At 36.8% G+C, this 16,453-nt stretch overlaps 1 protein-coding gene across 3 annotated transcripts in view; it reads left to right on the top strand.

Moving 5' to 3' along the window:
• The window catches only part of DYNC1I2 (dynein cytoplasmic 1 intermediate chain 2), a 31,012-nt gene extending 15,834 nt beyond the window's left edge, over positions 1-15,178 (top strand). For all 3 annotated transcript variants that reach the window (XM_085323013.1, XM_085323004.1, XM_085323024.1), the window contains 11 exons: positions 7,288-7,377; positions 7,631-7,793; positions 7,887-7,986; positions 8,505-8,630; positions 9,320-9,466; positions 9,776-9,889; positions 10,198-10,331; positions 11,349-11,493; positions 12,201-12,341; positions 13,303-13,428; positions 14,144-15,178. In XM_085323013.1, the coding sequence (XP_085179139.1) occupies positions 7,288-7,377; positions 7,631-7,793; positions 7,887-7,986; positions 8,505-8,630; positions 9,320-9,466; positions 9,776-9,889; positions 10,198-10,331; positions 11,349-11,493; positions 12,201-12,341; positions 13,303-13,428; positions 14,144-14,257 (1,400 nt within the window). In that variant the 3' untranslated portion in view covers positions 14,258-15,178. The remainder of the gene's footprint in view (positions 1-7,287; positions 7,378-7,630; positions 7,794-7,886; positions 7,987-8,504; positions 8,631-9,319; positions 9,467-9,775; positions 9,890-10,197; positions 10,332-11,348; positions 11,494-12,200; positions 12,342-13,302; positions 13,429-14,143) is intronic.
• Positions 15,179-16,453: the final 1,275 nt, after the last annotated feature.

Raw genomic sequence — 16,453 nt, 5'->3', positions numbered from 1 at the left:
TGTCCGCTTGAGAGCCATCATTGTAAATTTTATGTGTGTTTCACAAAAGTGACTTAAATTAATGCTTTTTCATAATTTCAGCATCAAGGGTTTTTTAAGACCTGTCTTAAGATTGTCTAAATACATTCATACGTTTGCAATTTAATATGAGATATGAAATAGGACACAGGTTTAAAAAAAATCATGCTGTCTCAAAAATTGGAGTCACCAGATGAGAAATTTTGATCATGAGAGGAAAAACTTGAAGTTTTAAAAAATGTTAGGCAAAAGTGATTATTCTTAGTTGTCAGAATGCAGTTAAATAAATTGTATCTTAAGAGCATCTCTAATTTTATTTTACTTCATTGATTCCTATTTCTTCTCGCAATCTGAGTATAAACTCATTTCATTTTAATTAACCACCCTGTAAAGTAAAGGTAATCCTGCAAAGGACACTTGAGCTTGCAACCTGAATTTACACAAAAAAAAGACTTTATTTTTCAGTAGTTCATATACCTGCAAGTTGCAGCTCAGCTAGGTTAGATCCATAGAATCATAGAATCAGTAAGGTTGGAAGGGACCTCTGGARATCATCTAGTCCAGCCTCCCTCAGCAGGGTCACCTAGAGAATGTTAGACAGGATTGCATCCAGGCGGGCCTTGAATACCTCCAGTGTTAACATTTTTTTTAATGTAAGTGAACTGCACAGAGCCTTTCTTAATTATGCTAGCTTGAGATGTTAAAGTGCTATTGGARCTGTGCTTTAGAAGCAGAGACAGTTTTATTAGATATGCTGCAGTCTTTCACACGTACTTGGCTTTGGCAAAATGTTCTCAAACCTGTGCAAGTCCAAATGAGGCGCACGTGCTCTGCAGCTTTGGGTCCGCTTGTTCTGTAAGCCCAGTTGTGCTAACTCCGATGGTGGAAAAAACACAGTCCTCTCTATTCCACCTCTATGCACCACAGTTATACTGTGACCTGATTTGGGAAACAAAGTCAAGATAAAACTAATCTTGTAGGAAGTAGAGTTAGAAAGTAGGGGAAAGTTTAATTTTAAACCAAAATACTTCCCTAAATGGCGTAGAAATCTTTTTGGCAATACAAATGCAATGACAGTTACGTAGCAGAGATTCACATCCTAAACTTAGTTAGCTTTTGAAGATTCCTCTTTTGGATTAAGTATAACAAGGAGTTAAATTTAAATACCAAGCACCCTTTACCTGAAGAGTTCTGATTTTAAGATGTGAAAGTCACTCATTGTAGRGGTTGACAGAAGGGCTGCATTCAGTTGTTTCGAAATCTAAACCAGGAAAACTCCATTTGCTTCTAACGAGAGAGAGTAGGTGGATTAAGTTTAGGTGATCATGTGTGTTGCAGCAGCCTAGACAATACGAAATACGAGGCAACTCCCTTGCTTCATTGAAGACAAGAGGCTCCTCAGGTGCAACTGTTTTGAACCAGTGATTGTCTCCATTCGACCAGACAGTGGCCAGTTTGTGTGCAGCCCTAGATGGCTTAGTTAAGAGTACTTCAGTGTTGGCACTTTTGGCCTCTTCTGCTGAGACAAATAAGTGCTATCGCAAGCATTATGACTTTTTCCACATCTCTTCCTCTTCTCCCATTGAAAGACACATATCCAACTTACTAGATGGGCTTGTCTTTCTCTTACACCAAGCCCAGCTCCTAATTTTGAAAAGTGACCCCACCGTGTTCCTGTAGACATTTAGCACGCTAACAGTTCTCACAACTTCCATTATTTTATTTAAGGACTAATATGTTGCTTTATTATGACCTCAAAGTATTAAAAAAAAAAAAACTGCTTATCTTTGAGAGAGTGATACTTTTTATAGCATTGTTGAAGAATAAACTCAAGATCTCTCCTAGAAATCAGTTCCATTTTGTAATTAGAGATTGCGTCATCTTTAGAGCAATAAATATTTTGTTACAGGAAGTCATTTAGWGTATTCTGAATAATACAGAAGGTTAAATTTACCCAAAGTAAAGTGAAGTGAAGTTAACAAACGTGTTTCACAGTACTTCTAGGAATATGTTCAAATCCAAAGTAGACTTAGAAAATAGATCTGTAACATTTATTTTCTGGACTTCTCATATGATGATTGCAACCCAAGGCTGCCTCTTCCTCAGGGTCCTGCGGATACAAGTTAGTGACTGAGGATATAGATGGAGAGGCACAGTAAGAAATGGTTTCAGTGGTGGAGGTCGTGCTGCTCTGAAAACTTCTTTCTTTGGCAGAAATGTGCCATCTTACTTACGTCCATCTTACTGCAGTATTTCTTTTTTCTTTTTTTCTCCACATTTTTGGTCTTTTTTCCAAATTTTTCAATAATCTCACTCTTTAAATCCTATAGCAGCTGTATTTATTATGTAAATAGGAAATGAAATAACCTCATGAAATGCTTCATTGTTCTGAGGAACATAGCAGAGACAATACACGTACCTCTCCTCCTCCTCCTGTCATGTCATGTTTTGTTTGTTATTCTGTAATACAGCAATAATGACCAGCTTTTTGGTTTGGGGACCAAATACGTTTGTTTTGACTTGATAATGTTGTGCCATAGTCAGTGCCATTCTTCCTTATTTCATAACTGGTGAGCCTAAACGGCCCAGGCGTCTACACARTTGCTACCACTTCAATAATCTTTGCCACCATCATGACACAAACATCGTGTATTTAGGCTGTTCTGTTCCCCTCAGTATTTTTGTTCTATCATCCTCTTCTCTGTTACCGAAATCTGTTTCCCATGAGGCCATATGCAACACTGTCTGCTTYGTTAATTGTCCAGTTTTGGACATGCTTTTTAGTTAGTGTGGTCAACTAGTCATTAGGGTTGTTATTTAGCCTCCCTTTTGCATGCTCTACCAGGCAGCAGTTTTTCAGAACTAGTCTCTGMAAATACATTTGAAATTGTGATCCCTTCATACTCTCATTTTTTCTCTAGTAGGCAGCAGTAGTGACAGTTTCAGCAGTGGAGAGATATAATTCAAGTGTGAACTCTGGAATTTGTCTTAATATTCTGCATGCTCCATGCTGACCACCACTGATGCAGAGTACTATAATATTAGTGCTAAATTCTTCTTATCTGCGGTTCTTGCTGTACTACTTTCTGTTAAACTATCTGATCTCTTCTGCTGTGATTTGCTAACGTATTTTTGAAATCTGTTTAGGAAGAAATTATAGTCACTAGTGCACCCAAAAAACACGCGTTATGAGTTCCTCATGAGGTTAATCCAAAGATAGACATATAGGTGAATACAGTTTTGTTCAAAGACTATTGCAGTTAAGGCATTTCCTGAGCTGATGAAATAACTGTATCTAGTGCTGCTGAACAATACAGTGCATACTCAGTCACAGCTAACTGCAGACGTTAGCTCAACTCTTTGAGGGTAAAGTCTCCAAGACACAGAATGAAAATATTAAACGTGTTTTGTCTTTTTAACTCTGATTTGTAGAGTATAACAACTTGTTGCAGAGAATTGAGCCTCTGCATGCTGCTAGAATTAATGTAGTGTTTTTATATAAAAACTAAATTTCTTCTTAAAATATGATAATGGAGCTTTATATTCATGTATTTTCCTGTGCATTCTTTAAATGTACAGTGAAATATAGATGGGAAAACTTGATATGAAGACACATTGAACTTAACAAAAGCCACCCATTTCACAGATGATTTAACTTTGATTAACCTGCTCTGCAGCAACAGATTACTTGGACAACTGGAACTTCACTCTATAGTGTTATTGCTAGGTGCAGCCTAATTTACAGCACTGCTTTTGTTTCCATCTCGCCAAAATACATCACAATTTTGATGTTAACTCAAAGTAACAATTCAATGGTTCATTAAACCTGTGTTTAGCATTCATTGACAAGAAATTTGTCACTTCTAAASTAACTGCTATTTTTATGCAGTCTTTACTGCTCAGTTTATAACCTTAGATTCCCTGTTCCCCTGTCAGAAAAAAAATGGAGTTAACCACTTAGCATATTTAAATGAATATTCATCCATATGTTGATGTGACATAGTGCTGTTTCCCATCTTCATGGCCCTAAGTCTTTTCTAAGTCTTAGCAGCCTTTCTTCTAAATGAGCAATTGTATTTTGTATACTGACAGTTGAAGTGGCATAAACATAGTAGGTAAAGTCAATAATGAATAAGGAGGAGGAGGAAGTGAGACTGTACCTCTGAGATTTCCAGATTCATATGACTGACTCTAAATAAATGCAGCACACCACTACTTCATGGGGATTTTTGACTTTAGGTGTGAAACTTTCAGAAATAAAATGTCTGATCTTCCAGTGTTTGCTTGCTAGTATATTATTGCCAACTCCCTGCAAATACCAGCCCTTGAACTGTTATTAAATAAAATCAAGATAAATAAGAAGGAGAAGTAATTAAAATAAAAAATTTGGATCTCTATGCTGTCCCATGGCTTCTTGCTGTCTCTTTAGATTGTAAAGTTCTCTGAAAAAGCATCCTACTTATGAATAATGAAATCAGGAAATTGTGTATATTGTGACTTCTTGTTTTTCCTTCAGGTTCTTAATGAGAAAGTCAGTTTTGCCTATGACTTTTCTTACTTTAGAGAGAAGGTTTAGGATTTACGTAGGTACAGATAAATCATAGTGAGATGACATGTTCAATTTCATGTCTGATACTTCGAGGAAATTAAAATAAGTGCTGTAACCTGCATTTAAATGCAGTAATATCAGCTGCCTGTATGCAGCGAAAGTACTATGAAGGAATTTAGATCACTCTATATTATATGCCATTTATGTCTCAAACATTAAAAAGCAGGAGCAATCAACTATATGATTTTTTTTGAATAAAATATGTAGATTAGAAGGTCACTTAGCATTAAAGGGTTGACCATCTGCATTTGACAAGAATTTGACTCYGGTCACTGAAAATGGTACTTAGCTGTGGGGGGTTGGGACTGAAATTTCTAATTTGGGACATTCAAAGCTAGGACAGTATATCTGGGGTGACCCAAAACCAAACTCTTGTATTTGGGGCATCATTTACRTCTGCACTGTTGATTGAGTGAGAGAGAGATGGCGCAAGAGGGGGATTTTTACCCAGGTGGCTGTAGCATGAATATATTGTCCCGTAATTTGTTGTTCTCAAAATCATGTCTGTTAACTCGTATTACATTTTTTTTAATTAACCAATGTTCACAGCTATAGTGATTTGACATTAGGATTTCAGTTGCTTTAAAATGGCTACAAGTTGCACACTTTTCAGATTACTAGTCTGCTCTACRTGTGAATCCATCTAAAAAGGAGCAGTGTCTTTCTGTTTCTCTGCGTGATTATTTTGCCCAAAAAAAGCTTTCATTTTTTTTAAGGAGCACAAAAGCTGTAATTGGCATGCTTTGTAAGGAAGTGTCAATGTGCAAGAGAGTGGAGATCACTAAGAATTCTTTTACGCGTTCTTTCCCCTTTGCACCACCGCCTCCTCAGCAGGGTCACTGAGATCACTAGCTTTTCTTGAAATGGCCATTTTCACTGGCAGGTGCATTATACCCTGTATTTTCAGATTGTTTTTCCATTCTGAATGTTTGGCAGGTTGATTGCTCTGGCTGCATTGACGGAGAAAGGGCTGACAAATGCGGTTGGGCTGGCTGAAAAGACAGTGATTACTGTTTTCCTTTGTGGCTGATTGAGGCCCTTGAAAGGAAAGATTTTAACCTTCACCATTTGGTTCAAAAGTATGAGCATATATTGAAATCATTCATGCCATTTATCCTAGTTCTGTAAACTTGTCAGAACGTAAAAATCGCTCAATTTCAAGTAATGTGGGATTGGCATACGTCATTATCATTTTGATTAAGTTGGAGTTTGTATTATTGTGTGCATTATACAGTGTCATTTAAAGCTTGCTTTCCTGCAGGTACGGTTATATTTTTATTGCCTATRCTATGGAGTTAGAAAGATTTTCAGACCTCTTTAAACCTATCACTATGTGTGTGGTTTGGCAGCTGGTATGGCCTACAAGCTGTATTTTGTTTGCAGGGTAAAGGCTTGTCTGTAGACCTCCTGGAGTGCTGGTAATTGCACAGGCTTGCCATCGGGGAAAGACATGATTGGAAGCAGTCAGGCAGAAAAATGTTGTGCCATCCCATTGCCACCTCGCAGCAGAGAGACAATCCTAGCAGTACCATCTGGTTGTTGCTGTCTAGTCAGCTGGCCTGGCTGCTGGGACCATGGCTTGGCAGCTGGTTCCCATCCCCTGACCACCCTGTTTTTGTGCGTGCCTGTGTRTGTGTGTGTGGATTTTTTTGTTGCTGTTGTTAGGTAACTTTGAACATGGGTTAGGGAGATGGCTGCAGCAAACAAGCCTAGTCCCTGTTGAATACTGTCTCATTACTTGTGATGAGGCGCACAGCAGACTCCTGCTGCCATTCCCTTATAGACAGATGACATAGCTGTTTAACCAATAAAAATAGTCTTTTTCAGAAGTTTATTCTAGCAAGTGGATGAAGAAAAGCCAGGAAACGCGTATTCCACAACACTAAGCAATTTAAAGTTATTTTCTGGTTTACAGTATTCAAAGAGTAAAATGTAGAAATGCAAAATGTGCTGTAAACCTTGTCAGTATTCCTGAACATTAACATTCGATGTTATTCGTTGCAATTAGGGAAAACACATTTGCTGTAAAGTTCTCTTTGCCAAACATGATACAGATAATGAGACTTGCATTTAGAATGACAGAAAAAATGTAATTTCCCTGCTATTATCTTTAGCAAAATTTGCCTCAGAATAGCAACCTGAAAGCTAATGTAAGCCATCTTCATGCCATATGAAGACCCATTAGACTCTGATGGTTTCAGATCACAAGTAAGCAGCTGCTCTGTAGGCTATTTTAGACATTTGATTTTTTTTTTATTCTACAGTGTTAATGTGTCAGTATGTTATACAGAACATGCATCCACTGCATTTTCTTTTCTTTCTTTTCTTTCTTTTTTTTTCTTTTTCTTTTCTTTTTTTTTTTTTTGGTGGAATCATTCACTGCTTCTGAAAGATTTCCACTTCAGCTTTTTTAGTTTTTTATATGCTCTATTTCCATTTATAGAGCTACTTAATTTAGTGCAAAAACTAAATCCAGGTATAGGGTTCTGAAGATCGTTTAGTTCAAGATAATGTTATTCTTCCTGGGGACTACGTTTTAAAAACACAATCATTTTGAGTTAAATCATACCATTTTTTTATTAACTTACCTGAGATTCATATAAAATGTTACTGTTTCTCTTTAAAAACTTTGACAATCTGACAGTCTTGTTTCTCCTTAGATGAGGAAGATGAAGATGATGTGGTTGTACCAAAGCCATCAGTTGAACCTGAGGAAGAAAAAACATTAAAAAAAGAGGAGGAGGAGGAAGGTACAGTTCACTTCAGGACATTCTTAGTGTGCGRTAAAGAAAGGCATCTAGCTATTTTTAATTAAATTCTTTTCATTAAATTGACGTGAATTTGACTTATATTTTAATACTCATTATGCAAATGTAACATGTAAAATGTATGGATGTTACGAAACAAGTCTTCCAATGTAGTGATAAGTACTCTGTTTTTCTTTCTCAAAAACAATTTGTGAAAATACGTATTCTAGAAAATCTATATGTAATTCTTTTCCAGCTGCCCCTCATGAACTTACAGAAGAGGAAAAACAACAAATTTTGCATTCTGAAGAATTTTTAAGTTTCTTCGACCATTCCACAAGGATTGTTGAAAGAGCCCTTTCTGAGCAGATTAACATTTTCTTTGACTATAGTGGAAGAGACTTAGAAGACAAAGAAGGGTAACATGGGAGCACTGAATACTGTACTGTGAACATGCAAAACTTGTAACTGGGAAGTGATCTRAGATTAATATTTTCTAATTAACTTTACAGAGAAATTCAAGCAGGAGCAAAACTGTCCTTAAATAGGCAGTTTTTTGATGAACGTTGGTCAAAGCATCGCGTTGTCAGTTGTTTGGACTGGTCATCTCAGGTAAACAACGCTTACACTGCATAAAGCGGTCATCTTTGTAAATTCTTGTTCTTTGCAGGTGACTCTTCCATAGGTACTATTGATTGTTGAATGTGTTATGTAGAACAATTCTTACATTTGCCRTAGTTTGTAAATGGAACTGTTAATCTTTTGAGAAAAGTAGCAAATCTCTTGTAATATTCAGAAAGTCTTCGGCATATTTGTTTCTGTTTATGGGTTACATTGTAGAAGTATTACCCTTAGAATGCCAAGTGCACTTTAAGTGTAATGGTGTTTACATTTTAAAACAAGTTATGATGACTGACAGAACAAGACRTTGGTGTGTGAGTTAGTGATGCTTTATGAGCTAAGCTTTGTAAAAGTTGTTATCTTACCTGACATTGTTTAGTTTCTCATTTGTAAGGATGATGGAAGTTTTCTTTTAAACCTATTTTGGTAACTTAAAGAAAAAGTATGGTAGGATTGTCTGGACCATTAGCTGATCATCTTTCTTTGACTCTTTTTCACTTATTTTACAGTACCCAGAATTACTTGTAGCCTCTTACAACAACAATGAAGATGCGCCTCATGAGCCTGATGGGGTAGCCCTTGTCTGGAACATGAAGTACAAGAAAACTACCCCAGAGTATGTCTTTCACTGCCAGGTATGATATGTTTCTCGATCTCTGCAGGCTAAAGGTTTGATGAACTTGGACGAGTGCCTGTGTTATACTTGTCAGCATAATGATTTCTTTGGGCTGGCATTCACTTTAACCACATGTATTTGCAAAACAGATGTTGATAGCTGAAGACTTCAATTTAGAAACATTCTTCTATTCCTGAGTTTCTGACATCATTTAATATTCATTATTGTTTGAAAATCCACTTTCTTATTTTGAATTATTTTTAAAAACAGAAAGCCTCCTGTATAATGGTCAAAACCACAAAGAGGGTTTGTGTGTAAGGGGGCTGAGAGGAACTGTGTACTTACTGGAAGTTAGTTTACAGAATAAAATGAAGATGCCCTGAGGAGATGAAAGGAATATATGCTAGGAGAAATAAGTGTGTGTGTGTGTGTGTGTGTGCGCGTGCGTGCGTGCACACACCCTTCTGTATATATCTCTCTATATATATGTATGGGAGAAAAAAGGGAAACTTTATTTTATGAATACAAGTTAGAACTAAGACTGTTGTAGTTTCACAGCAAGGGTTTGTGAATCCTTGTGTAATTTGACAGTGAAATACCATATTGAWTAAATCTAGGCAGAAAACTTAACTGGTCAGATTTTCTTTAGTTTTAAACAGCATTGTTGAATGATAGAGGGGTGGGTTTTTTGTCTTTTTTCCCTTTCAGTCAGCAGTGATGTCAGCTACATTTGCAAAATTTCATCCCAATCTGGTGGTTGGTGGCACGTACTCAGGCCAAATTGTGCTATGGGATAATCGCAGCAATAAGAGAACCCCAGTGCAGAGAACTCCACTTTCAGCTGCTGCTCACACGGTAGGGGGTGAAATATCTACAAGAACTGTTTTTCCTGTTGAGATGTATTTAACCTCTAGGAAACTCTGTCCAGTGCACTTGATTGATGATGCTTAAATGTTTACATCCATATTTTTCTAATGCTGTCACTGAGAACCAATTTTTGAATGAGACAAGCATCAGTTTTGTAGGGGACTATTCTTCATAGTGTACTGTGATTGATCTTACATGCTTATGAAATGGTGATGTTTTATATTTTATAGTGTATTAACTATACGAGTATTTGTTACTTGGAAATTCCTTTTTCTGAAAATATTTTATATTTCTTAGCACCCTGTGTACTGCGTAAATGTTGTTGGAACCCAGAATGCTCACAATCTGATTAGTATCTCRACTGATGGGAAGATATGCTCTTGGAGTCTGGACATGCTTTCCCAACCGCAGGTATAACTTTGAATATATGTAGTATCTATTCCAGATAAATATTTTGTGAAAGTTGATCTAAAAAGCATTAATAAACATTTTTACAAAACACAGAAGTATACTTACAGTGGCTTTATGAGCATTTGATAAAATATTTTTTCCTCCTGTGGARTTGTTAATTTTGTTAAAGTTGTGTTCACTACTAAAGGAAGAAAGAACTTTCTTACTCTTACCCAGTTCTATACAAGTAAAACATGTAACACCTCCTCTGCAGAAATGTTAATATCAGCAACTTATTTTTTAAAAAATGTGGACTATTGTCATTACAGGACAGTATGGAGCTTGTTCACAAACAGTCCAAGGCTGTGGCAGTTACATGCATGTCCTTCCCTGTTGGAGATGTCAACAACTTCGTTGTTGGAAGCGAGGAAGGCTCGGTGTATACTGCATGTCGCCATGGCAGGTGAATAAAAACCTTCATTTCTCTGAAGGGAATAAAAATAGTGAAAGTGTGAGTCCCTATATGCTTTACACTGCTAAATATATTTATAGTGCATGGTTAGTCCTCAGTCTTGAAGCAGTTGAAAATAATTGTATGTGAATTCCATTGCACACTTTTTCCTGAGTGAGAGCTTCATTTAAAGCAGAAAGAGTTAGAATATTGAATCGCTACTACGCTGTCTTCATTGGCTACGAATTGTTTGCAGTGATGAGGGCAACCTTGGGTCACTTTAGTTTTATTCATTTGAATTGTRGCAGAACATTCCAAACTTTGTATCAGTTCTGTAGCTAATTGTACAGTAACATCACGCACAAATCTTAAATTGGCTAGCCTTTCTCCTGCTGTTCAATCTATTTCGAAATTGTCTGACTGTATCTTATCAATTGCTTTCTTAAATATAATTGAGAGTCCATGTTTCATCTCAAATACACATCAACCTTGCTGCACAGCTCTTTGGTTCCAAAATAGCCAAAATTGTATCACTTCTGTGTAACATCCTTCTCCTCTCTCCCCCCACCTTTTTTTTCCCCCTTCCTTTTCATTGCTCCTGATAGGAGACTATTGGGGATATATTGTTACTGTTTCATCTCTGAACTGTGTCTCAACAAGGTACATGTGACTTGTGTTTAAAATTGAGGGAGTTCCTGTTCATTTCTGAGGACTGGATTTTGTTCTTTGTATGAATTGAAGTTCTACCTATTACTTGAAGAGCCATGTAGTTAAACTTGTATGGACTGGTACCTGCTAAATGAGACTTTGCTCCCTGTGGTATATTTTGGCACTTAARGATAACAGAAAAGAGATACTGAAGTTAAGGTCCACATTCAAACCTTGTCTTCCACRTGCCTGTTGTGATGAAACCTTTTGCAATGGCGTAGCACCTATACCAAGGAGCAAAATCTTCTTGTGATTATATTTAAATAAACCAGTTGTATGATTTTTCTGAGAAATTAACCTTAATTGTATATTCTAAAACAGCAAAGCAGGAATCAGTGAGATGTTTGAAGGACACCAGGGACCAATCACAGGTATCCACTGCCATGCAGCAGTTGGACCTGTAGACTTCTCRCATCTTTTTGTCACCTCTTCTTTTGACTGGACGGTAAAGCTTTGGACAACTAAGGTAACAAAAATAATTCAGTGGTTTTCTTCATAGTTCTTGACACAAGATGGTGCTATAATGTAACTTCAGTTTACTGACGTGAACTTGCAGTTCTCTAGGTCCCTAGTACAAGCCTCATTGATCCACAGTGTTTGTTTTAGTCTCCTACGAAAAGGAGACAGATGATGAACAAAACTGTAGCTAACAACATAAAGACAGTTTTGCTTTCAGATCCATTCTGTTCATCCTTTTGCCCTTTGTTTTCAACTATTAAACTGTAAGCAAGTTTAAATTATGTTGTAAAATCAGTCAAATATCTTTCAGAGGTATTGAGCAGTGCCAGCTACCTCATAATGCGCATAAARCGAATGTTTTGCTTCGATTTTGTGAAGGACTAGGGGACGGCCACCAAAACTCATGTCAATTAAGCTCCATGAAGGGGCTTGCTATTAAAATATGTATCATTCACGTTGCCAGTGTTGTCACTTATTCTGTCATCAGTGTGTGTTGCTGTCCTGAGGAATGCAAAGCAGAGGAAGTGCAATCTCCCAGTAATAGTGTGGAGCTCTGTCATTGACTTGGCGCTGGCTTGGTTTCTGAGACTTCTAATGTGTTACGTTTGTAGTCTGTTATGATGTTGGCTTCCTAACTATTGTTTTATTGTAGCAGGCAACAAAAAGGCTGTATGCTTAGAAAAGCATGTCTGATTGATATCCACTTTTTTTCAGAATAATAAGCCTCTGTACTCATTTGAAGACAACTCAGACTATGTTTATGATGTTATGTGGTCTCCAACTCACCCTGCCTTGTTTGCGTGTGTGGATGGGATGGGCAGACTTGACCTGTGGAACCTCAACAATGATACTGAGGTGAGGCAGAGTCAGGTTAACGGTCAAACGTGGTTGGAACAGTGTTTGCACAATTTGGAGAAGATGTTGAAGTTTTACCGTAGTATTTTGGTGGAGTTTTTTGGGGAGGGAGGTTTGTTTTAGAGTTCGGTTGTTTTTAATATTTTGTAGGTCCAGTAGGTTCTATTCCAGTAGAACAATAGATACTATTCTTTGATTAGTAATTTCATTTGCTTCTCGTAATGAATATCAGTGGTAATTAAATTGTTGTCTTATCGTGGAAAAATCCATATTGTGAAAGTGTTTTTAGACGTCTGCCAGTATGGCCTTGGCAACCTGCAGCTTAACATTATGAACAAACCTGTTTYCCATGCACCACTGATGTTCTTATTTGCTATAGTAACTCTGTGACAAAATTGTAATTTATTTTTAAATTTAAAAGGTTTAAGGTTTGGGTTTTCTAGAGTGGGTATAAATTCACCCATAGTATAAAAAGCTTTTTCTAGTCTTAAACTGGTAGGTGAGAGGAGTCTCCAGTCTCTACTTCTTTATATATACATATCTGGACTGCATTTGACCCACCAAACGAGCTGATTTCATCCCTGCCCTCTGTGATCATCTTTCTTGATGACCCCAGGACTCCCCCTCCATCTTGACTGAACGCTATCTATCGCACACCCAGAAGGTGTGTGCCTTCCATCTCGTGACGGGAGCTTTCTGGGTAGAGGATGTCGGTATTTGGCTGAGGGACAGAGGACATGTTGCTTTGGTCATGACACCAAGTGGTGATATGCTTTGGTGATGGCTCTTGGCCACTGAGAGCCTTTGTACGATCTACTTATCCTGCCTGAACTGAAATGATGGGCACTTCTTTCTGATACAATWCTGAGGGACTAGGTGTGTTGTGCAAGCTATAGCCGTGAAATCCTCATGCAGTTTTAGCAATATATTTTAAATGGAAATTTGTTTTAAATGGATGCAGGTACCAACTGCAAGCATTTCTGTGGAGGGCAATCCTGCTTTGAACCGTGTGAGATGGACACATTCTGGGAGAGAGATTGCTGTCGGTGATTCAGAGGGACAAATAGTTATATATGATGTGGGAGAGGTATGTATACCATATATTGTGCAAAGTACATTACAGAACACTGCAGTTTATTTGCCTTTTACTCTTATCTCGCAACTTATTTTTAACTGTTTTTCCCCCAAGGAATAAAGCTGTAGTTTCTTAAGGATGAATTTTAATTTCAAATTAATCTTTTCCTTTTGTTTCAATATCAAGGAATTTAGCCTAACTTTTTGGCATTCAGTATGGCAGTCATGTAGTCAAGAGATTAAAAAAAAATAAAATATACAGCTGGTGAAATAAGATGAAACAATCAAAGATTTTTGTTTGTAGAGATTTTGTCATCTTTGTAACTGGCAGGAGAAATGTTGAAAAAAAAAATTTTTGAAATGAAGCAGACTTGGCTTAGTTCCTGCTGGGAAGCTAGTGCTATTGTTAAAATGATAGTAAGTGAAGAATTGGTTGGACGGGGACATTTCATTACTATTTCATTACMATTTGGAGACAATCTCTCGGATTAAAAGCGTACCAATAAGCTTGTGATAGTATTATTTCTGTGCTTAAATACAGGACTCTCTAATTCTGTCTCTTTATTAGTTAGAGCTTTTGACCTTTAGACTATATTTAAAAGGTATATTAAATAAAGCTAAGCTGTTTTATGAGAGCCTCTTYTGAGCATTACTTACAAATGTTGCTGCTCAAAATGAGTTGAGTTTGTATTTTCAGGAGGCACAAATAACATTTTCTTTGTCAACAGCAAATTGCCRTTCCTCGCAGTGATGAGTGGACTCGATTTGGTCGAACGCTGGCAGAAATAAATGCCAACAGAGCTGATGCTGAAGAGGAAGCTGCAACCCGAATACCAGCGTAGATATTAAAAAATAGGTAGCAGTGGTAGATYTGAGAATGATTTGATGCAAGTCTTCAAAGTGTAAGCATGTGTCAGTTTAATAGCTTGACGGAAGAATATATGGATTAAACTAAGGACTTTGGGAATGTATTAAGATCACTGAAAAAATGAAATCTTGCATTGTCACTTTTTAAYATGTAAATTACAAGCACATTTTTGGATTTGTGTAACTTTTAATACAGTTGATTTTGACTTTGCAAGGAACTTATTTTGGTGAAACACTAACCTGGTGTAAATTTGCTGTTAGACTTCTGGAATTTCCACTTTATAACAGTGTATCTATTTCTGAAAAGTAGACAGTGTTTCTAAACTAAACTTTCTGTATTACACTGACCTTCATTACATAGTTAATCTCTGAAGGGTCCTATAAATTGAACTATTCAAACCACCCATGGAAATGCATGCATATGTTCCAAGTAAGTTTCACTGTTTATATACAGATAAGCCTCAGACTTTGGTAGTGGGTAAAATATGTGAATAAAAACTTGTCTGTAGTTACAAACTTATTTGATAATTGGACYTGAATTAATGAAACACGTATTTAATACTAAGTCTTTTTTTCTTTGAATTGGTGCATTAAAAGGTGAGACTGATTTATAAATAAATATTACATGAGCACATGTCAGCTGCCCTGACCCTTGATCTGTCTCCCTTCAGCAGTTTCAGAGTAGAAAGTTGCTGGGGGCTGCTGCTTTCATTCTACAAAGCAAATCACAGGGTTGATTTCCACCCCAACCTCCACTTCCTACCACAGCAATCAGTCAAAAGGAAAAAGGCTACTGTTATCAGATATTTCTTTTCCAATGCCTAAGAGCTAGATTTTGGCTTAACTGCTATTGTGATTATTTGCATTTTTGTAACTACAGACTTGCTACTATTCTTTTTTTTTTTTAAAAAAAAAAAAAGAACTATTGAAACTACATCTTGCAGGAGTTTGAAACAATGGCTGAAATTCCTGGTACAGGTTAAATATTTTGAGTAAATTTGTTTTTAGGACATTTAGAAGCTTTCCATCAAACCTGACTGAAAAAAACACTTAAAGTTAGCTTCAACTAAAAAGCCTTTTTCTCACAATTTTAAATAAATATTCTGACTTATACTGATTATGCAGTAAACCAGTACTTAGGACTGACAACTTCAGGCCAAAAGTAATCATGTTTAGTTTCTCTTATCAGCTACAATTTGCTGAAAGAGACATTTTATTGGCTTAAAAGTAAGAAACAGGTTTATATTGTTACTTAACTGGCACCAGGGCCAGGAGTGTTTTTTGTGGTTCTTTATTTTCCTTTTTTGTTTCATTCCATTACTGCAGCCAGCATCTGTACGAATKACTTGTAGTAGCAGTTTTGTCTCCAGGAGGTTTGCTTTTCAGGGGGTTTGAAAGGAAATGTCTTCAGATTTCCATCCGTGTTGCCTTGTCAAAAGTACCTCTTCTCCTCTACTTTTTCAGTCCAAAGTCATGCTGTTCAGTATGACATTTGCCTTGTAYGATTTCTTCAACCTTAGAACAGCAGCTGTCTGTTCAGTTGCGAAACATGTGAACTATATAAAGAGCAGGCACATCATGTGATGATTTCTACCCTTTAGGCACAGGAATCCTTAATGAACAGAACGTTCTGGTATCTTGCTGGAGTTTTTTTGAGACTTTCCCATTTCATAAGTCTTCCTTCAGATTTGCATTTTCAGAAATCTGTAGATAAGACTTTCTTTTTGGTGGACCTAAACATATAGGTCATATGTAAGATAAGACTATAGCTCAATTTTAGTATTTTTGTAATTTTCATGAAAACTACATATTTTGTATTGATTCTCCCTTGTCCTCCTATCTCACAAAATAGGCAGAGTTTTTTGTTTTTTTAAAACAAAAGTTGTAAAAATTGCATCTGCAAAGTTAAGACCAATACTGAAGCTGGATACTGTGAATAACCATCCCAGGGGCCATACTATCCAATTGCTGCTTTGGAGCTGTAAAAAATATAAATGTCATCTCCCATTGTAAAGTCTCTTAAGGCCTTGATCAAGTCAGTCAACAAGCTGTGACAAAGATTAAATGCCAGTGGGTACCTCGCATTTCTGTATCTCCTTAGAAGMGAGCAGAACAAAATACGCAGATATGGGAGTGAGTGTTCCTTGGAAGCCTGTATCTAGGCAAACTGT

The sequence above is a fragment of the Rhea americana genome, unplaced genomic scaffold (genome assembly GCF_003343005.1).
Source record: "Rhea americana isolate MKP2758 unplaced genomic scaffold, rheAme1 scaffold_12, whole genome shotgun sequence".
In the NCBI taxonomy this organism is placed as follows: domain Eukaryota; kingdom Metazoa; phylum Chordata; class Aves; order Rheiformes; family Rheidae; genus Rhea; species Rhea americana.
The sequence above is the reverse complement of the archived record's forward strand: the minus strand, read 5'-3'. Positions and strand labels throughout refer to the sequence as shown.